At 40.6% G+C, this 22,199-nt stretch overlaps 2 protein-coding genes across 5 annotated transcripts in view; one reads left to right on the forward strand and one right to left on the reverse strand.

Annotated features, from left to right (window-relative positions):
- The window catches only part of LOC127648074 (rho GDP-dissociation inhibitor 1-like), a 23,178-nt gene extending 19,591 nt beyond the window's left edge, over positions 1-3,587 (forward strand). The window contains exon 6 of the mRNA XM_052132674.1: positions 786-3,587. Within this exon, the coding sequence (XP_051988634.1) occupies positions 786-985 (200 nt within the window). The 3' untranslated portion in view covers positions 986-3,587. The remainder of the gene's footprint in view (positions 1-785) is intronic.
- Positions 2,280-21,935, reverse strand: LOC127648068 (cerebellar degeneration-related protein 2-like). Of its 4 annotated transcripts, none has more exons than XM_052132663.1 (6): positions 20,301-20,817; positions 13,231-13,343; positions 7,120-7,268; positions 5,448-5,612; positions 4,290-4,985; positions 2,280-2,460 (listed from the first exon to the last, which is right to left on the reverse strand). In XM_052132663.1, the coding sequence occupies exons 1-6, from the start codon at positions 20,377-20,379 to the stop codon at positions 2,280-2,282; spliced, it is 1,383 nt and encodes a 460-aa protein (XP_051988623.1). In that variant the 5' UTR covers positions 20,380-20,817. The 4 variants fall into 4 exon arrangements, with proteins under 4 accessions (XP_051988623.1, XP_051988622.1, XP_051988621.1 ...); XM_052132662.1 differs by lacking the exon at positions 2,280-2,460 and adding an exon at positions 21,905-21,935 and having other exon boundaries at positions 3,631-4,985; positions 20,301-20,428; XM_052132661.1 differs by lacking the exon at positions 2,280-2,460 and having other exon boundaries at positions 3,631-4,985; positions 20,301-20,428; positions 20,654-20,817.
- Between the last annotated feature and the right edge of the window lie 264 nt (positions 21,936-22,199).

Raw genomic sequence — 22,199 nt, forward strand, 5'->3', positions numbered from 1 at the left:
CCAGGTCGCATTTCACCCCCAAAATGAATTGTAGGTTGCCATTAAGATTTTTGCCATTATTGTAATGCATTCAGACATTTTGTTTCGGAGTGTTTGTAATTTCCATTATTCTGAATGGTACTTCTCATAAGTGATTCTTATTTAAAGGTGGACTCATTATTTTTATTCCTCATTTAAATGTTTTCCTTCTAAACATATGAATAGTAATTTTGAAACGCATATATAAAATCACGAGCACTCATGTGAGATGAAGAGTTCAGTCATATCAGTAACCTTATAAAAGCTGTTTTATTCTACATTGGGCAGGGTCTCCTCATAGGGGCAGCCATGTTAGTATCACAAGACCATCTGAATTCTACTCGCTTAATCTCAATAACTGCTGTTATTTGACACTTTCATTTATGGATTAAATTAATTCTGGTTTACTGTGCATAGCTAATTTCTACAATTGCATTGGTAACTAAAACTACTGTTTTGAATGATGCTGCCTCCGAGCCGCTAGGTGTCAGTGTAAGGCATACTTTTGAGTAGAATTTTCATTTTTTCTTTACACCTCTGCTCTGTATTTACTAAAGACACCTACTTGTGAGTCATGGGACAAGGAAGGATCACAAAACTTTACGAAACTTAACTGGCTAAATAACAGCTTACGGTAAACTAGTTTTCACCCAGCCCTAAAGCACATACAGAAATTCAGTGGATGTTGGAGCTATTAAAGATAATGAATTAATGTACCAAGTCTATTCCATTTAAATCTGACCTCTTAACTTGCATCTTGTGTTTAGTTGACAAGTCAGATTACATGGTGGGCAGCTACGGGCCTCGGCCAAACGAATACGAGTTCCTGACGCCTTTAGAGGAGGCCCCCAAAGGCTTGCTGGCCCGTGGAACCTACAACATTAAATCCAAGTTCACTGATGATGACAAGCATGACCACCTGTCCTGGGAGTGGAACCTCAACATCAAGAAGGACTGGAAAGATTGAGCCGTTTCCAAACCCCAGCCATTTCCTTCCTGTCATCTTTGCTGTTTCTCCCTCCTTCCCTTCCTCTCCCACTTCCTCCAGTTCCCATCATCATTACCATAATCATGGATTAACTGATTTAATGCAAAAGGATCTCTCACTCCGTCCACTTTCCTGCAGTTTTCCATCTTCCAGCTCTCCCTCTGTATTCCCATCCCTTTTTCTCCCAATGAGTATTGAGGCTTTTCATGAAATGTATATGTGAAAACAAACAAAAATGTGCACAATCCATATTTTGTGTTTTTGGTTTGTTTTATATAAAAGAAAAAATGAGGGGGAATCATAACTTCATGGATACTTTTGACATGGTTGTTATGAGTAATCTTCACTCCCATCTTCCCCTTGTGTTCAAAACCCTTCCCGCTTATCCAGTGTCATTTCTTTTTCAAACATTCCTTTTATTTTTTATTTTAACCATGATCTGCCTTTGAGTGTAATGGGAGAAGGTGCCACTTGTTGATACTTTGCTACCGGCATTCCCTCAAGAACTCAAGTTTGCCTATGCCCAGATGGAAAACATGTCCGATGCCTTTGAGATAAGTAAGGGTTAGCATAGATAGTTGACGTAGATAACTGTAGAAATGTAAGTGATGCAGTGGAGCAGGTCTATGTTGGTCGATGTTGTAATCTTTCTTGAAACTGACATCTTGTCCACTAGTTGGAGCTTTACCTGTGCAGGTTCTGTTTTTGTTTGTTTTAACCATTTCATCGCCATGTGGCCTTAAATTTATTCATGTAGCAAGACATTTAGTAGCTGCCTTTTTTAGCATCTAGGTTTCCAATCGAACCTAATCAAATCTTTGTCCTCTGGAGGACAAGGTGCTTCACTGACTCTTGCATCCTCAAAGGACTAGCGATCTCATCTGTTGCATCATTCTCAAATTGATGGCCAGTCAAAGTTGGTGAACCTTAATGCTGAGCAAAAAGTTGCCCCACCCTAATTATTGCACATCCAACAGATTCGTTCTTGCACACAAACCTCCCGCTTTCCAAAGACGACTGGTGCTCAATCCGCAAAATTGCTTGTGGCTTACACGTTGCTGTCTTGCGCTATGACGTTTTGAAGTGGAAAAGGGTTGTTTTTGCTCACCGACCTCAAGTATTTGACTACTTGCCCAAAATATTACAAACGCTGCTGATTGTTCCATACCTTGAGCAGCTCAAATATGAGCTGCTCAAGGTATGGAAAACCTTCCGGGAACAGAAGTCAGAACTCTAAAGTAGGCGCATTCGTTGTTGCGACTGATTTGGAGGGCTATTTTCCACTTTTCCTACCTTTGGTGGAGTTTATGTCGCTCTTGGTCCTCTGCAAGCGAGAAAATATCTCCTTGAAGAGGGCCTTGTACTCAGGAGTGTTCTGACTCAGCCTCTTATCCACAGCCTCCACCTGCCGGCTGATGCCCTCCAGGGCCTCTGGAGTCGAGAGTTGCCCCACCCTAATTATTGCACATCCAACAGATTCGTTCTTGCACACAAACCTCCCGCTTTCCAAAGACGACTGGTGCTCAATTCGCAAAATTGCTTGTGGCTTACACGTGTTGCTGTCTTGCGCTATGACGTTTTGAAGTGGAAAAGGGCTGTTTTTGCTCACCGACCTCAAGTAGTTGACTACTTGCCCAAAATATTACAAACGCTACTGATTGTTCCTCCCAGTATTGACAAATATGAGCTGCTCAAGGTATGGAAAACCTTCCGGGAACAGAAGTCAGAACTCTAAAGTAGGCGCATTCGTTGTTGCGACTGATTTGGAGGTCTAAGAGTGCACCTAAAACTAAATGCTCTCAGTTCCAGTCCAGGTGTAGTTTAACATAAACGTTCCAACAAGAGGATGTGCTCTTATCACTGTACTGTTTTATGCACACTTTATTTCTTGGGCGACACTTGCCTGCGAGGTAGGAACTTGCTACGCTGGTCCAGAATGCTTCTGTCTTCATTTGTTTGGTTTCTCTGTGTACTTATCTCTATGAAGCTGGAGATTACTGTTCACCTGTGTCAACATTAAAGTGTTCAGAACAGACATTGTTTATTTGTCTTCCATTTACCGTCATGGGTGTTGTACCATTGTTAACTTTTATTTTCCTTACAGCAGGGCGACGTCTAGATGGTTAACCTCATTCTGTGAAATTCTAATGAGATTCACATTTGGTGCAACCAAGATTGGGGGTAGAATGGTCCCGACTTGACAGACATTTGACTTGCAGCACAATGTTTGGTCTATATTGCAACTTATTCTGGCCAATAACCACCCACTTAATGCTGAAATATACATACGCATGTACATGAACGGAGAAGCTTCCAGCTACACAAGCTCGATTTTGTGTGTTGTTGCATTCCAGAATGTGTCAACACAAGTTATAACGCAACGCAAGTATATGTTGCATTCTCAATGTTGCCACAGTGAGTTTTCTGAAGTTTTTAAGAATTAAGGTTGCTATTAAACTCTGAATAAACCGTGCAAATGACTCAAGACTTTTTGCAGAATGAGGGGTTCCATCTAGACAAGACCTAAAGGAGAAGATAGATCCATCCTCATCACTGAATGCATTAACTCATCCATCCATTCAAGGTAATAAATGTATCAAACAACCTTAAAAGAAAGTGTCATTTAATATTGAACGAAAGTGGTCACACAACGCTGTGATTATGATAGTTTAATACACGTGGTAAGACTGAGAAAGGAAATCAGCATCGAAGATATCCTTGGGGTGAATACGGTTACTGTAAAACCTGCAAAAGCACATTAGTCACAAGGCAACTTCCTTTGAACAGATTGTCTCTTGATATGGCATCACACCATTTGGGGAAACATTAAAAGAGTATTATGTCACCTTTCAGTATGTAGCTTCACCAAATTAACACATTACATGAATAAGCGGGTGGAAGAAAAAAAAGTGGCAGGAATAGTTCACCAAAAAACGATTGGTCCTTGGTCACTGTGTCCTGTTGTGGTGTGCCCAAGAAAAAATAAATATAAAAGCATGCAGATTTAGAAAGACATAAAGGTAGTACACAATGATAGATCTTTCTTTTTTAGGTCAGCTATTTCTTTAAGACCCATATGGGCTATTTTCCACTTTTCCTCCCTTTGGTGGAGTTTATGTCACTCTTGGTCCTCTGCAAGCGAGAAAATATCTCCTTGAAGAGGGCCTTGTACTCAGGAGTGTTCTGACTCAGCCTCTTATCCACAGCCTCCACCTGCCGGCTGATGCCCTCCAGGGCCTCTGGAGTCGAGGGCATCTGCGGTGGAGTGGGTGGCTGCTGGGGCTCGGCAGCCCGGCATTCCTTCATGGATGGGTCCCTGGACACGGGACGGGACGTTTGCACTTCAGCGTGACATAGACTCTCTTCATGGTGTCTACACTTCCCTAGCAGCTCCTCATACTTCTCCAGAAGGGCATGGTACTGCTCATCCACCTCCCGAAGGATGGACATACCCCTCTTACGTACGCCATTGGCGTGGAGTGCGTAGCTGCCTTTCCGTCTACCTGAGGCGTCAACAGCAGAGATGGCGTCCAGAGCTGTATCGCTGCAGCTCTTCCGGACAGGTGCCGAACTGCTCTGATCCTTTGCATCCCCGTTCTGCACTCCGGTCATAATGGCATCATCCGGCATATCGGTCTCGGGGGTGCTGTTAAGCAGCGTTTGCTCCAGGCCTTCTTCACCCCTCAACAGGCATGCGCGAGACTTGCGTAGCAACTGCATCTCCCGGAGCTCCGCCTCCAGCTCATGCACACGACGCTGGCAATTCTCAGCCCCCAGGAGGCGCTGTTCCATGCGCTCAAACTCCTGTAGCACCGCAGAGCATTCCTGCTCGGCGGCCTCACGCCGTCCGCGTTCAGCCGCCACAGCTGCGCGCAAAGACTTCACCATCATGCGCAGGTGTTCATTCTCTTCATCCACTGGCTGACATTCCTCTAGGTCACCACTGCCAGGGTCCGACAACATGAAACCATCTTCATACCTAAAGGAGAAGAATGTAAGTTTTGGGTTTTATGAGATTACATTTATGATACATGCAAATTATAAAAATAATCGCCATAAAAACTATGCAATAACTAATTATGAAAAAGTGTTAATTATGGCTTTAGATTTAAAGCTACTCTCGTTGCTTCTGAGAGCTAAACATTTGGGTTCTGGAAGTAAAAATCCCATTTATTTTCTCCATAGGGATTTATAATTAAAACTTCTGTGAGCGCCGAGGTTTGTTAATCGATGGCATGCCTCCATTGAAGCCATAAGTCTGTTATTTCTGGTGAAGAACTAAACTATCCATGATCCAGCAGAGAAAGTTTCACCAATCAGAATCACAGCTGATTAAATATTTAAGATGATTGCATCAACTATGAGTTAAGACTTAATTTAAGCATGGCTGACAGTGAATAGTGAATTTCTACATATGCGGTGAAAATGACTGTTGACGTACCTGGGGGCGGTGCAGAGTTCTTTGAGGCAGGGGAAAGAGTGTACAGTCTTTCTCCTCTCCTTCTTCTCTCTGCGAACCCTGAGCTCTTCCAGTGAGCGCAGTTCCTCCACACGAGCAGTGAGCGTGTCCACCTGCCCCTGCAGCATCTCAATAGTGCCGGTCAATCTACATGAATACGTTTACACATCATCAGTCTAGTTTTCTATCTGCCAGCCACCATAAACCATATCAGAAATGTACAAGTCTTCAGCTTTTCCCATAATGGGTTGGATTATGAGCACATTGAGAAATGTATTCTTGAGACTTATTGACTGCTTGTCCTTCACTATTTGCTCCAATTAATACATTTAAATTAAATTAATTGTTTTGAAGAGAAATTCATACTTTGCCACAATATGTATTAGCCTACAAAACTAATTTAAAGGGGTCAAGATGTGAATACATTTTTCCTTGATCTTTTAATAAGAGGTCATTGTACTATTAAAAAGATACTGTAAGTTTCAGAACTCAAAACTTCCTCCACTCGGCAAAAAGAGCATTTGTTGAATCCAAGCTGCCAAAACTACTCGTTCTCTACTTCCTCCATATTGTGATGTCACACTGTGGTACACATTAGCATCTGACTCCACAAAAACACATCAATGCCTACTTTATCTGATCACTTCTGTAGCGGTGACCAGTGAGATGACAAGAGCAGAGAGCCAATCAGAACAGTGGACGTTTACAGTCAAGTCTTAAAGGAGAAGCAGCACCAAAACAGAGTGTTTCTGACAGAGGGTCAGAATGAGGGTGGAAAAGGATCATGTTTTACAAATATGTGACTATTTTGTGCAAAATACTTTACTAATATTATAAGTGAACACATTACAATAATAAAAAGCACGTCATGACCCCTTTAAAATATTTAAGCATATGTTTAACAAATGTTTAAGTTTGTGAAAAACAATTCAGTCAAGAGGTAAATTTTATAGCAAAAAAAGGTACTGTAATAAATTCTGACTTATAATATACAGATAGAAAATAAATCATTAAAATGTCTTGTAAAAAAACAAAATGTCAATAAAAGTTTTAGTAAGGAGTAGGGTTACATGATACTAATTCAAGTAAAATTGGGGAGTTCTTAATACCACAACAAAAAGTATATTATAAAAAGTAGGCAAAATAATATTATATATATATATATATAAATGTTAATAAAAAAACATATTTTTTTAAAAAACGTATTAAAACAAAAGCATGTAACATACAGCCCAATACGTACTCCCCAATTTACCAATGCTTCTATGGTGAAAGCTTTGCTCATTAATAATAATTTTACAAAAGATGTTTGCTGAGTAGTGGAGATTTGCTTTAAGACAGACATTTGACAAGTGGGCACAAATCAGCTAACAAATGAATCCTATTGTTTGATTCATGAAAATTAATGCCATGAAAGCTCCAGAAAGGTTATAATGCAAAGTCAGCATGACTAAATTGATATTCATGAGCTAAGCCTTTGCCAAAGTAGGATTTGTAATTTCAAAAAAATAAACAAGTTTGACCATTGCCGTAAAGAAAATGATAGTGCTTCCAATTTAACATTATTGTATTGAGATAACAGAACTTTTATGAAATACCTGTTGTGTAGCACATTGCCCATGATGCTCTAATAATGTATGTATGTATGGCTTGCCTGTCAATCTTTTGTTGAGACCCTTTGCTCTCCAGCACCAATTTCTCATTGGTTATCTCCAGCTCACGCGCTGTCATGTCCAACTGCTCGTACACTTTAGCGTGCTGCTCGTTCATCTCTCGTAACATCTCCATCTGCTTGGTCAGGTGCTAATACAAAGACAGACGCGTGAAAACACCCGATATTCCATTTACTGCACAAACAGTACATGCTGTACGGAGATTAATATTCACAATACATATTTGCAATGATTTTACATATGATCTCAAATTGAACAGCTGAGATTGAATACTACGATTATTTCATTATGTTTATTTGTTTAGCAGCTAGCAAGTATGACAGCAGTAAGATAAAGATAGCGCCTCTGATTTAACCTTCAGAAGCAAAAATGCTGTTGGAGATGGTCGATGTTACGTTTGTAAATCACTTCAAACTGTTTATTTCAAATCAATCAATTCTTAGTTCAAAGCTCTTGATTCAACTATTCATTTGCGTCATCAATATCATCAAAAGGATGAAACATACTGATAGTAAAATACCGTTTTAGCTATTTCTGGAAAATATTATATATATATATATATATATATATATATTAGCTGTGTCTCCCAAACCTAATAGAGGCCTGTGGTTTCAATATTATTATTTATTTTTTTTCATTTTAAATCTACTAATATTGTTTAGAGATATGTGCTTTGAGTTCAATAGACTGAACTTTCCCTAAATACTCTTAAAACCATAAACCAAACAGCAGTTTGAAATCATACTTCTGCAACCAAAAGCATTGCAAATGAAACAGCCATAACTAGTTTCACATATCTGAATGTTGTGCAATCCATACAGAATGAGGCCATGTGAACTATATCCACATATATCCTAAAGGCAGCACGCCATTTTTCAGGGATGTGCAATCGATTCTTTGTTTCGATGGATTTGGCACAGACACAAGTCGACCGCTGCCCACTAAAGTTAATCTAAAGTTATTGCTTATAGTTATTGCAATCTAAAGTTATTGCTTATAGTTATTGTCCCCCCATGGTGGACTTTTATTTATCAAAGTGTACAAATAACCTCTCAAAACATTAATTAATGTGTTTTATTGAACATTAAAACAGAATAACTGAAAACTATGAATGCAAATAAAAAATACTTAATTATATCAACTATGATCTATGAAATATATCAAAAATCACTCCAAAAATGTGCGTTGAGTGCCCTCTTGTGCACAGCCTATGTATTTGCTTTGGTTCCATTATTGACCCCACACTGAACACGACACATGGATTGCCCAAATATGGAATTTGACACACTAGAGATCCAAAGAGCACAATCTGACACACCTATGACGTGAAGAGTCCTGTTTCAGTGAGATGCTCTCAGAAAGCACTGTTGCTATAGCAATCAACATTAATGCTAACCAAGATAGCACTCAGCACACTCTTAAGAGATTTCTCTGGATATTTTTTACTGTGTATTTTTCATGAATAACCCGAGAAAGGAAATTGATCCTTTTTTTTAAAGATACATGTGGATTTCACAAGCTATTACTCACTGTTTGGTCTCTGAATTAAACACATTTGCTCATTATATTCTACTAATCAAGACCTTTCATTTACATTTACATTTATGCATTTGGCAGACGCTTTTATCCAAAGCGACTTACAGTGCTCTTATTACAGGGCAACCCCCCCCGGAGCAACCTGGAGTTAAGTGCCTTACTCAAGGACACAATTGTGGTGGCTGTGGGGATCGAACCACCAACCTTCTGATTACCAGTTTACCAGTTATGTGCATTAGACCACTACACCACCACAACGCTCAGGACGCGCTTTTGCCTCCCGACGCATTATTACCTGCCCCCTCCCCGTCTAAAACGATCGTCCATTTAGTGCCCCTCGCGCGCAGTCTGGACACGTGGCTTTCACCGTCCAACCCGTCGTGCTGGTTGGCCAAGACCATCCGACTTGGCTCCACGATTCAATTCGCCCGGCTCCCGCCTCGTTTCAGCAGTATTCGCTCCACCTCTGTACGCGGCAAAAAAGCCGCCGCTTTTTGGGCAGAGATCAAGACTCTGCTCCTCAAGGATGCGATAGAGCCCGTCCCTCCAGCCGAGATGAAGAAGGGTTTTTACAGCCCTTACTTCATCGTACCCAAGAAAGGCTGTGGGTTGCGGCCAATCTTGGACTTGCGAGTTCTCAACCGGGCTTTGCACAAACTCCTGTTCAAAATGCTCAAGCAGAGACAGATTCTAACCTGCGTTTGGAATCTAGATTGGTTCGCCGCGGTAGACCTGAAGGACGCATACTTCCACGTCTCCATCTTGACTCGACACCAACCCTTTCTACGGTTCATGTTCGACGGCCAGTCCTATCAGTACAAGGTCCTCCCCTTCGGCCTGTCCCCTCATGTCTTCACCAAGGTCATAGAGGTAGTCTTTGCCCTGCTATGGGAAGTGGGCATCCGCATACTCAATTACCTCGATGACTGGCTCATTCTAGCTCACAGGGACCAGGTGTTCAGGCACCTCAGCCGTTTAGGGCTTCAGGTCAACTGGGAAAAGAGCAAGCTCGCCCCGGTTGGGGCACCGTGTGCAACTGGGGCACCGTGTGCAACGGGCACACTGCCACTGGATCCTGGACAGGGCCGGGCTGCGTTGGCACGTCAACTGCCAAGAGTTGCTGGCTATATTCCTTGATACAGGGCAAGCACGTCTTGATCCGTTCAGACAGCACCATGATGGTAGCGTACATAAATCGACAAGGCGGCATGCGCTCTTGTCTTATGTCACAATACGCCCGCTTACTCGCTGCGTGCCACTCATAGCCCAGGCAACCGCGACATGACGGTGGATGCGCTGTCGTGACAGGTTTCGCCCAGCAGAGAGTGGAGGCTCCACCCCCAGGTGGTCCAGCTGATTTTGGGGTGATTCGGCATGGCATAGGTAGGTCTCTTTGTCTCCCATGACAATACTCACTGCCCGCTCTGGTACTCCCTGACAGAAGCCCCTCTCAGGACAGACGTGTTGGCACACTGGGGGCTGCGCAAGTACGCATTTCCCCAGTGAGCCTTCTTTTGCTGGTTCTGTGCAAGATAAGGGAGGATGAGGAACAAGCCACCTTAATGGCCCACTCAGACTTGGTTCTCAGATCTCCCGCTCCTCGTGACAGAACCTCCCTGGCAAATTCACCTGAGGACCTTCTTTCTCAGGGACGGGCCACATTCTGGTACCCGCGCCCAGACCTCTGGAAACTCCGCGTCTGGCACCTGGACCAGGGGAGGCTGGGCCCCTCCACTTTGAAGGTGTATGTACGCGGCCCACCACGATGCAGTGGACGCAAAGTCCTTGGGTAAGCACGACTTGATTATCGGCCAAGCCTGTTCCCCTCCTTGGACCTCTCAATGGTCCTCTCGGTCCTTCAGAGACCCCCCTTTGAGCTGCTTGAGTTGCGCTCAAGGCCCTCTCCTTGAAGACGGCCCTCCTGATAGTGCTAGCTTCCATCAAGAGGGTTGAGGACCTGCAAGCGTTCTCTGTCAGCGACACTTGCCTGGAGTTCACACATATTCACATTATAATGAGACACCAACTGGACTACGTGCCCAAGGTTCCTACGACCCCCTTCCCCGGGAGGTAGGAGGCAGACCCAGCCATGTTGTTGCTGTATCCTGCACGTGCTTTGCGTATCTATGTGGACCGCACGCACAGCTTTAGATGTTCTGAGCAGCTCTTTGTCTGCTTTGGTGGATGGCGGAAAGGGAACACCATCTCCAAACAGAGGTTAGCTCACTGGGTCATTGACGCCAACTCTCTGGCCTACCAGACCCAGGCCATGCCCACCCCCTTGCGGGTTCGAGCACACTCGATGAGAAGTGTGGCATCCTTGTGGGCACTGGCCAATGGCACCTCCCTAGGAGACATCTGCAGAGCAGCGGGCAGGGCAACACCCAATACCTTTGTGAGATTCTACAATCTCAGGGTTGAGTCGGTTTTGTCAGGTCTGAACCGGTAGAACTCGGTAATACGGAACAGCCGACCGGGTGTTCCACTTGCACCTTGTGCCCTTCACCAAAGTGATCCAGTGCGACTTCTCTCCCAGGTTAGTGACTAAGCTTTCGCTTCCTGGATGATTCTTCCTCCCTAGCCTTCTGGCCTGCGAATTCAGCGGAGGAATTTGCGACCAGACCCACTACGAGCCGCAAGTGCTCTGTACTTGAGTAGGGCTCCACCGGCTTGATTTCCTCTTCAGGGAACTCCCTGTGATGTATTTTCCATGGTACGGTCCCCCTGCCAGGCGGACCCCTGTCTCCCTTGGGCAGTCCCACTGCCCCTGGTTGTTGTGTTTGTAGAGCTCCTCCCTCTTCAGGTAGGACCTGCCACCACGCCGCTCCCACGTGTGGCCTGACAACCCACGTGGGGTATTGGCCACATATCCCCTCCCCCTAGTCTGGGCAGGATGTGGCCTCCGCAGGGTCTTTTCCCCCTGAAAAAATAGGATCGGGAAAGACTGCCTTCTCCAAGGCATTTCATAGAGTTAAGATAGCCCCAGCCGCTTTACACTCCATGCGAGAGCCATAGAGAGAGAAAAGACCACGGCTGACGGGCTTGTTCTATGCTGGTCATGTAGCACTTGTTCCCCCCTCGCAGTGCTGGGAACCTAAGGTCTGTATATGACACCTTTTCTGGAGGCGTTGTGGAGGGTTACGTGCGGCCAATACAGTTGCTTCTAGCATGCAGCAGTCTGCTTGCACCTGTGTCAGAAGTTCACGAAACACGGTCTAGTGCATGGCGCTTTTGAACGGGACCTCTTGTGACACTTCATTCGACACAACGTCGAGTGAGTGACAGAAGGGGACCGTCAAGGTTACTGTTGTAACCTTCATTCCCTGAGGGAGGGAATGAGACGTTGTGTCCCCTCTGCCATGACACTGGACCTACCACTGTAAATGGCTGAACCTTATTCTGGTAATACTGGTACCTTAGTTGAGTGAGTGACAGAAGGGGAACAAATCAGCAATAAAATTTGGCATTACTGGAATCATAAATTGAGCTTCTTTACCTCAGATTACATTAAAACACGCAATTTTTGTATAGCTAATGCGCATGCGCATTCTCAAGTTGATTGACAGGTGATGTCTGTATCTAGAATGGGAATGGCTCTTTTACCTGTAAGGGGGGACTTCCTTTAAACAATCGTTGACCGTTGGGCATTCCAAATTCTCCCATTCTTTTAAAAAGAAGTCGCCCATCTCTGCTAAATAGTCTCTGGTAATACAATTTTTTTCCCATGATCAGCGCCCCCTAGAAGGCCCGGTAATGGGTTGCTTCAGGTTTAAGAGGTTAACAAGAAAGTCAAAATGTTTTGAGAATAGTCTTAGCATTACGAGAATAAATGTCTTTAGAATAATCACATAGTATAAAAATTCAATCTATTTTAATTTCTCTGCATTGGCTGACAAACATTACAGAACTGATGTAGAGAATAAAGTCTTAACATTACCAGAATAAAGTCGCAATGTTTTAAGAAAAAGCTAACAACATTATAGCGACCATGAGGAGGTTACCCCATGTGACTCCTCCCTCCCTAGCAACCGGGCCAATTTGGTTGCTTAGGAGACCTGGCTGGAGTCACTCAGCCCACCCTGGATTCGAACTCGCGACTCCAGTGGTGGTAGTCAGTGTCAATACACGTTGAGCTACCCAGGCCCCCCATGCAAACATATTTTGTTTAAAATCGATAAAAAAATAAACAAAAAATAAACAAAAATGTCCGCCACTGGCCAATAAAATTTTGGCACCATATAACGGTGCCGAAATATATAACACCATATATACTGGGAATGGGGTGTCAACTTGAAGCCACATATAAAATGTTGTGACATTTGGCCACACGGTTGCAGTATAATAAGCTTATTTGTATTTTTTATTATTTTAATAATTTTTTTATTCAAAACAAATTCACACTCAGGAATGTAAAGGGACGCATTTCTTAAATTGTGCCCAGCCTGGATCATGACAGGATGTTTTCATAGCCACAAACAAATCTGATAACAGGATGCATATCCACTGCTAAGCAGAAAACATGTTTAAGCAGATGTCCGGCTGGTCTGAAGCTGTACCTCGATTTCCTGCACCTGCTCTTCATTGTTGATGTACATCTGCTGCAGCGAGTCCTCTAGCTCCTTATTGCGCTCCAGGAGGGTTTTACCCAGCTCAGCGGCCAAGTGCAGATCTACAAGAAATGAGACAGACAAACAAACAAACAATGGAGTTTCAAGAAAAGGGTTCAATGGAAACAAGGAAATACATCAACAATATAGCACAAACTTTCGTTTCATTCTGATTACAAATACTGCGCTTTTATCTCACAAAATACTGCAAAGTATCGATAAAATACTCTGACGTAATCAGTTTCAAGTAATAGAAAACAGACTATTTCACCCAAATGATTTGGGTTTTATGTCTGCCTAAACAGAGCGTTCAGTCACTTTTGAGGTTTTGTAAGAGACCCGCTGTGTTGTAACTGGAATTAGTGGTTTTGGAGTGTGAAAACCTGAGAAGGGAGTGAAACGAGGTCAGAGAAAATCCTAATGTTTAATTTTTTAATCCTCCATGTTTTTTGATTAACATGAGCCAGCCAAGATACAACTGAAGAAATCAAACTCAAGAGAAAGAACGGTTGGCTCATGCTCCGCCGAAAGTGGAGTGTCTGTAATAAATGTCAGTACAGTAAAACTAGGCTTGTACTTTTTTGCCTTTTGTCTTCATTGAAGAATCTAACATATTTTCAAAGATAATTTTCCCATTTTGCAAAGGTGATGCGTGTAATTTCTGCACCACTTGTGTCACCAAAGATAATAAAAAAAATAAGAGATTCGCTGCATAAATACGGGACCGTAAAAGTCCAGGCTAATAAAGTGCAGTTGGCAACCCTTAATGAAACTGAATGGTGAGGTGGTCAGTCCCTAACATTCATCAACTAATATCATCTCAAACATCTCTTGCCTTCCATGAGGTTGAGTAAATGTATTTTTTATTTTATTTTTTGGCTTAACTATCTCTTTAACTAAAAAATAAAAAAGTGATTAAAAGTGAATATTTTAAATTAACTGACAGCCCTAATTTTTAAGATGGAAGACAGTTAAACCTTCAAAACACTGCCTCACTATGCTGGATTTTATTGCATTCCAGCTTCTAACAGCTGACATTTTTGTCAGAAAACATTTCACATCTCTTGTGTATTTTTCTTAAATAGGTTTATCCCTGTTGAGCTCAAGTGTGATTTGAAACTAAAAACCCTAAACATATTATGGCAAATATCGATTTTGGTCTATAATTATTTTTATGAAATTGTTGATATGATGGACTAAATCTCCAATCTTGAATTTGACTGCTGAAATTAGGCATCAAATCACTATAGTGTGCAGTAGATTAAATATACACATTATAAATGGTAGAAAAGACATAATCGATAATACAAATTACAACTGTACAAAATATGTAATCTATAATAAAAATAACATATTGCCCATAAAAAAGATGATAATACAGGTTCTAATGGTAGATAAGATGTTACAGATAAAAAAAAAATTAACTTTTCTGATAATACAGATTATAATGGTATAAAATGTTTTACCGATAATACAAATATAATTTTGTCAATAACAAAGTCTCTAAACGATAATTCAGATTATAATGGTGGAAAAGATGTTACAGATAATAAAGATAATGACATATTTCCAATAATAAAGACTATTATGTATATTAGAAAAGATTTAACCAATAATACAATTATAATTGTTTAGTAGAAATAAATATAACTGATAATAATGATAAAGTACAGTAGAAGAGATATAACCGATTAAAAAATGATTATGTCCAGTAGAAAGGATATGAGTGATAATAAAAACTAGAACCTTTATAATGTATAATAAAAGAAATATAGCCGATACATTTTATAATGGACAGTAGTTAAGATATAACCTATAATAAATCCAATCATTCAATTGTATTATTTATATCAGCAATATATCGGTCACATGCTGAGAAACACATATTGGTCGACACTAGTGGAACTAGTGGTAGAATTGGTAATGAACAATCCCTGATATTATCAGCTTCCAAAATCAGCCAAATCAAACTAAAGCCAATTAAAAAAATAAATTAATTCATATTAACTAAAACTGAAACTTGTAACAACACCATCATTTGATATACTGTGCAGAAAGGGACGTTTTATGTAACAGCTTTGAAACAAGGTCAGCAGTATTCTCTGGAGGACACAAACCCCAATTAAGAATTTTTCCTTAACTCATCCAATGGGCATGTGCTCTCTCTTCTGAAGAGTATTTCCATAGAACTGTGCACACTACCAGGCAAGCACCACACACACACACATGGACACACAGCGTGCATCACTAGCTCGAGGACATGACATAGTAAGGAATCAAGAGCATTGAGCCTTTCTGCACGTGTGGTTTCACATCAACTCAAGCCATCCTGACAGCAAACCAAGAACAATCACAAACTCATTCAAACCTCCTACTCAGGCCAATTGAACACTATTGCATAACAACTTCACATTTTCTACCTGCACGGAATACAAGTTAAACTGGTTTTGACTAGACAAGTAGTTCTTGCCCGTGCAAAAATTGCTAACACAATACTATGGTGTTTTGGGTGGCTGCAAGGGTGTTGTTATGTGACCGCTAAGGTGTTATTAGTAGTTTGTACTTATTTATCCCCTTGAGGCTTGCCGTAGAACACATATGTTCAACTGCAGCTTTCGGTGAGTAAAGAAATTACGTTTAATAAAAACAGACTACGGTGGCTGCGCTTTCTGATTTAATTAGTCATTTTAGTATGGAAAAACGCTTGGTGACAGAATCACTTTGGATTACAATCAGTGTTTGTGATGATATGCAACTGAGTGTGATGAAAACATTCAGATCAACATGTTTCGTCAGCAGCTCATTGGTCACTTGATGAGAACACAAGAGCCCACCTCGGCAACAGAATAATTTTTTAAGAAAGCTTGATATGCTTTTTCAGTAGGGATGCACCGAAATTTCAGTCGCCGAAAATACATATTTTAGAATAGGTATAAATAATTTTTTTTTTTAAAGTAATTTCTGTTTTTGGCCAAGTGCATCCTGAATTTTCGGTTTCGGCCCAGAATTTTCATTTCGGTGCATCACTATTTTTCAGTTTTTGAAGCCATTAACTAAGCAGGGAGTCATGACGGTCAAATGATTAACAACCTCCCTCTGAGAGAAGCTAATGAACGCTTCATCTCCCTCCACTTGGTAATGAAGCTCACATCTGACAATCACTGGGAAATTCGGCTAGAGTGACGCCAGCTTTAGTGACCGTGTCCTTGCAATTATAACTAAGGGGTTTCTTAACGTTAGAGGTTTCTTGTAACTGATCCCAAAATATAACTTGGGTCCCGCCTTTAATGTAGGTTTGTGGGATGAAATTTATAGCAAACAACTGCTCAACATGCCAAATGATATGAGGAATCGTTCATATCCATAGAAAACTTTTACAGCAGCTTGGAAAAATATATACACGCAAATTTTGTAACTTGGGGTTAGGATATGTTCAAACAAGCAGGTATTTTCTATCTAGGCCAGTGGTACTCATTGCTGAATCACATCATTGAAAATATCTACTGTTCTCTGGACTGCAGATAGATGGCCGTACAGCGCAGCTGTTCAACAGAAAGTCCGAAACAGAACGCAACTGCTCAGCTACAGCAACCAAGTTTGCTTGTAGGAGTTCAAGCTGGAGTTTGATCAAGTCAAGGGTATCATGGAGTTTCTCAACTTCACTGAGAAGCCCTTTCATGCGGCAGTGTCCTGACCGTGCTGGAATAGAGAATGAGATAGTAGAGCTGCAGGCAAATGACACATTGAAAGGTGAACTAAGATCAGGTGTTACCCATTTCTGGAGCCTTGTATGACACGTATCCACTTCTGAAGCAGTGCGTGCAAAATGTGACATAATTTTTTGTCAGCACTTATTAATGTGAAGCAACATTTTAAAAATTAACATTGTGAAACAAAAACAGAGAAACAGACTGACCAATGCACACCTGGATTGCCTCACAAGCATAGCAACAACAGACTACACATTTAGAATGAATTCAGTCAAGAGGAAGAAGGGACATTTTCGCTCATTCAACAAATGAGGTAACCCTTAATATGGGTCTTATACATATGATGCAGCCTATATGGTGGGTGTATATGAATATTTGTGATGTGCTGTACATCAAATCAATTGCATGTGCTCTTATTTCTCTGAATTTGCTCTCAATTGATAAAGAAAAAATAAAGAATATTGGAAGAAAAAGTACAACATGCATCGTGTAATTAGATTGAAAAATGTCCAGGTCAAAAGCCTACTCGTTGTTCTGGCGGCCATACGTATCATCACATATTTTAGGTGGGCATACGCAAAATCCCAAGAAAGATAGGTGGGCATCCTGAGTATGCCCTCAACTACACTACTGGTGCAGTCCTCTAAATGATTGTCTCAACCCAAAGTGGACCACTAACAAAAAATAAAAAGACCAAGACCAGGATCAAGGGGTCACCAATCTACCAACTTCAAAATCAAACGGCACATGTCATTCTTTAAAATGGCCAAAATTGACCAACGCTGATATTTAATTATTTTCAGATGTGAACGGGCACTTCCTAAAATGGCATTTCCTCTCGTGATGGATTGATTTCTGAATTGAATTTATGGAGTATCCGTGAGAGACCGGTAACCCTCAATTAGGCCTTTTGCACAAAGTGCATGAATATTACTTTGCTAATTTCACTGTGAAAGAATTCAACTAAAACGTCTCTGAGAGTTCTTCCTATAGCCGCCTAATGCATTTCTGAAGCATGTCTTACATGCACTTGTCTCATATTACAATAACAGCTGATGAACCAATGAACCAAAGTTGATATGAAGCCATCCAATAAAACTGGATAAGACTAAATAAAAGAATTAGATAAAAATAATCATTATTCAAAAGTAATCATTATTCAAAGCAAAAATGGGTATATTTTTTCTCCTTAAAATGGATCAGATGAGCCACGTTGTAAAATGCACATAAAAGTACACGTGACGGCACATTCTATATTAATGTTCAGCAAATGCAAACGGCCTCAAAAAAAGACTAAGTCAGTTTCATTGAGCCAACTTCATTTAGTACTATAATACCTTTAACTCAACTTCATTAGGTTCGTAAAACTCAATTTACTAAGGTTTTATTCCATTCATTTTCTTATGTTGGTCCAACTTAACTTCTTTTAGTAATTATTAACATATGCCATGTGAGCAAGTGGAAGGAGAGTGAAGCTGATACACTGTATATTAATTGCAACAGCTTATAGAGCTAATCAGCACTCAAATCAAGAATCACACCACAAACATTATTCATGTAGTCCCAACTCAAATGAATTAAGTTAACTTTATATTCACATATTTAAATGGATAGAACACAATAAAATCAAGTAGTGACAAAATGGTCTAGAAGTGTGTTGCTTTAGTTAGTTTTAGTAAACTGAACAGGCAGCAAAAATAATTTTTTTAAGTGTGCTTGGCAGAATTCTTTTTTATTATGGTTATTTAAAAAGAATGTTAATGGTGAAGTTAAAAATAATCAGAATAAACAATTCCTCCAACTAGTGATATAACTCATTACCCTAACTGTGGCTGTGTATAGTTGTCAAGCAATGTCACAAATTGGTAGATTAATACAGCGTGCATTTATTGCCATTTTGCGCAAACTTTGATCAGAGTCTGAATAAAATATATACAAACAGCAAGATGCAAAATTACAAAAATGGCCTTTTAAAAAGCACAAAACCTAAACGCAAAGCGGCAACGTGAGAAAAGTAGCATTTTTTTCATTGTTCACTGTTGGGAGAGGGATAACTTGACTCCTTCCCAATGATGCGCCTCTGCATTCATCCACAGCCAAAGAATCACTGTTCCAAGTTACATTTCAACCAAATTCTTCAAATAGCGAGAGTTCTACTTTGCATTCCCATCATCCCGCAGGCACAATTATAAGACCGATCCTTCAAATCTGATTCACATTTCATTACTAGATCATCGATTTTGCCATTCTTCATGCCTCACAAAGTGTCCTGAAATTCATTAAAACTACACACAGGCTGTTCAATAGCTCTTTTTTTGGTCAGAGCGAGGGCAATGACATCATACTAAACCAAGAGAGACAGGATTTATACAGGCCATCGATCTTTTCATTTAAAGGCAGCACTGATGATATCAAAATAATCGGGCTTTGAATTAAACAATCGGACAAACATAAGCAGTGGAAAATAATCCAAGATGTTGAAATGAATCACTACAACAGAACTGAATTTTATGATCGGTTTTCCTTCTAGAAATCAATTATGGAAAGCAAACTTGCCTTGCATACCCACTGCCAAGGAAATAACTATCGGACGATATTTGACAATATTAATATCTGCATCAGACCATAACTGCTCTAGTGCATACAGTACAGGTTTTCGAATTTCTATTGGGATATTTGTCATTTGGAGTAGAAATATTGCGTAAAATGTGTTCATTTAAATTTTGTGCTACAATTAAAATATATTTGAGACAATTTACATGCATTTTATCGATTGTCAGTCAACCGGCTCACTAATAAATAACCAAACTGGTCCAACACTAGCAGTAACCACCATAGACATTGAGGTATTTCAGAATAGTGCTTGACCAATACGGGTTTTCCAATGGCTTCAGCGATTCGTAAACTTGTGCATACCAACAATCTTTATATTTGGTTTCATTCGTGCTTTGACCCTACAGACAGTTTAAAATGAGCAGATTAAATCCAGACTCATCAAATGTAACTTGTGCATCTGGACTATCACACATCCAGTGACCACGTCCAAAGGAAGACGTCATCTCTTTCCCATCCACCAATCTATCCATGATCACAGATGGCCAGAAGTCTCAAGATGGGCAAACTTTCCATCTTTAACCTCCAACATTAACCCTTTGTAAATGCATTTCCTAATATGGACCGATCAAGACAAAAACAAACCTGCAAAAGGTAGATGAAATACTTGTTTCTAAACACAATGAGCACTTTCTTTGTCCATGTGTTGTTGTCATTCGACCATACATGCTGTTTTTGGTGCCTTTCTGTTCTCACCTTGCTCCAGGTCTCTCTGGTCGTACCATGGCTCGTCCTCCTCCATTACAAACTCCTCCATCCTGCCGGTACGGAGCATCAGTCACTCGCGGTTAACGGGCTGACCGGAAGCTCAACGATGTGCCGATCTATAAAAGCGATAAAAACAAACATCCGGGATCGCCGAGGTTGCAACCTGAATTTTTATGGCGTTTATGCTATATACCTGCAATTGCGAAAAGTAGTTTCCTATGTGTCAAGGCTGATAACAGCGTTACAAAGACATTGGTGTATTGGTAAATAAATGTCCTTTCATGCAGATGCAGCCTCCGCGGCGGTGTGATCCGCTCAAGGCTGCGACAGTGCCTACGTACGTTACTTAATGTAAATACTCGCTCCGTTTCTGTGAAATGTTTCCGGCATGCCAGGAGAAATGTCACGCAGCTGCCATTAAGTTCTGTCACATTCAAGCCCTCCCACTGCCGTGCAAAGGGCAGATATCGCTCTCTCCTCGTCCGCTTTGTTAGATTTGCACTAGCTGGGAAGTTAACGAATCCTAGTAAGGTGAGGGTCAGGCGCTTAATATTCACGAGACAGCTTCACTATTGGAAGGTTTTCAGGCCACGTCACGATATTGTTTTAATATTCACGAGTCCAACCTTCGCCATTGGAAGGGTTTAAACGTCGTCCTTGCGACGTTATTAATATTTATTAGTATTTCAAGAAAAGTACAATCGTTAACCACAGAATTAAATGAATATTCCGAGTTCAACACAAGTTAAGCTCATTCGACAGCATTTGTGGCATAATGTTGGTTACCTTAAAGAAAATAATTTCAATTTGACCATCATATTCTTAAAAAGAACAGAGTTAGAGTGAGGCACTTACAATAGATGTGAATGGGGCCAACCCGTAAATGATAAAATACTATCGACAATATGGCCACAAGACAAAACAATATGTGTGTAAACAAAAGAAAAAAAGCCTACATTTAAGATAGCTTTGCATTGTGTTTTTCTGGACAATTAAAGACATTTTACTCCCCAATTCTTATTAACTTAATGTCTCCTGGCATTTTACTATTCCTATAATTTCACTATTATTTAAGTATGATTCAGAATTATTACTGTATTACAGTAAATTGTTACTGTTAGGTAATTTTAATTAAAATTAAAATAATTAAAAGACAGTACAAAATGTTATATTTATTGTGCATGAACGGAGCCCTTTCTATTGGCAGGGTACCAAGCCACATAACCACGATATATTAATATTCACGAATTAATCATCCGCCATTGGAAGGGTATCTAGCATCAATTATGCAACGTCATTAATATTCATGAGTCAAATTATAGTCGAGTAAATGTATAAAGCCATTCACTAAATGTCAAAAAAGCATTTTAACCATATAAATAAATAAACAAGTAATTTCTATTAAGAAAATGAAGCCTGGAGATTTCAGGCATAAATTAATTATTATTAAAAATAAAATGTTTTAGCATAAATTAAAGGCAGAACCGTATATGTTTTATGCATTAGCGAAGCCCTCGTTATTGGCTAGGCTCTCAAGCCACGTCACCATATTCTATTATTCAGGACTCTAGCCATCGCCATTGATCAGTTACCATGGAAATCCTTGGTCATAGTATGAATCGTAATTCTATCCTTCTCCACCCCGAGAGGAACCACCGCACACAATAATCGCGTTTGTCCGTGAATCTGAGGGCTGTGACGAGGGTTAATTAGGGCTCTCCATTTGCAATGGCTGTGGGCTCAGTGGAGCATTAAACTCGTTTATTTCGAGCAGGTTTCCTGCTGGGAGGAAGACAATGACATGTTTAAGATGTAATTTTAGAAGTGCCTAATAATAGCACAAAGCCAGGTTTAATGAAGGGAGACATAAAAGTTCTCATTTGCCTT

This window comes from Xyrauchen texanus, chromosome 8 (genome assembly GCF_025860055.1).
Source record: "Xyrauchen texanus isolate HMW12.3.18 chromosome 8, RBS_HiC_50CHRs, whole genome shotgun sequence".
NCBI lineage: Eukaryota > Metazoa > Chordata > Actinopteri > Cypriniformes > Catostomidae > Xyrauchen > Xyrauchen texanus.

Bases quoted from the DNA above. Each gene is read 5' to 3' on its own strand.
- LOC127648068 (XM_052132662.1), bottom strand. From the start codon at position 20,379: ATGCTCCGTACCGGCAGGATGGAGGAGTTTGTAATGGAGGAGGACGAG. The intron at 13,344-20,300 runs GTGAGAACAGAA...CATTTCTTGTAG, and splicing joins CCAGAGAGACCTGGAGCAAG to ATCTGCACTTGGCCGCTGAG. The intron at 5,613-7,119 runs GCAAGCCATACA...GTATTCATGTAG, and splicing joins TCTCAACAAAAGATTGACAG to ATTGACCGGCACTATTGAGA.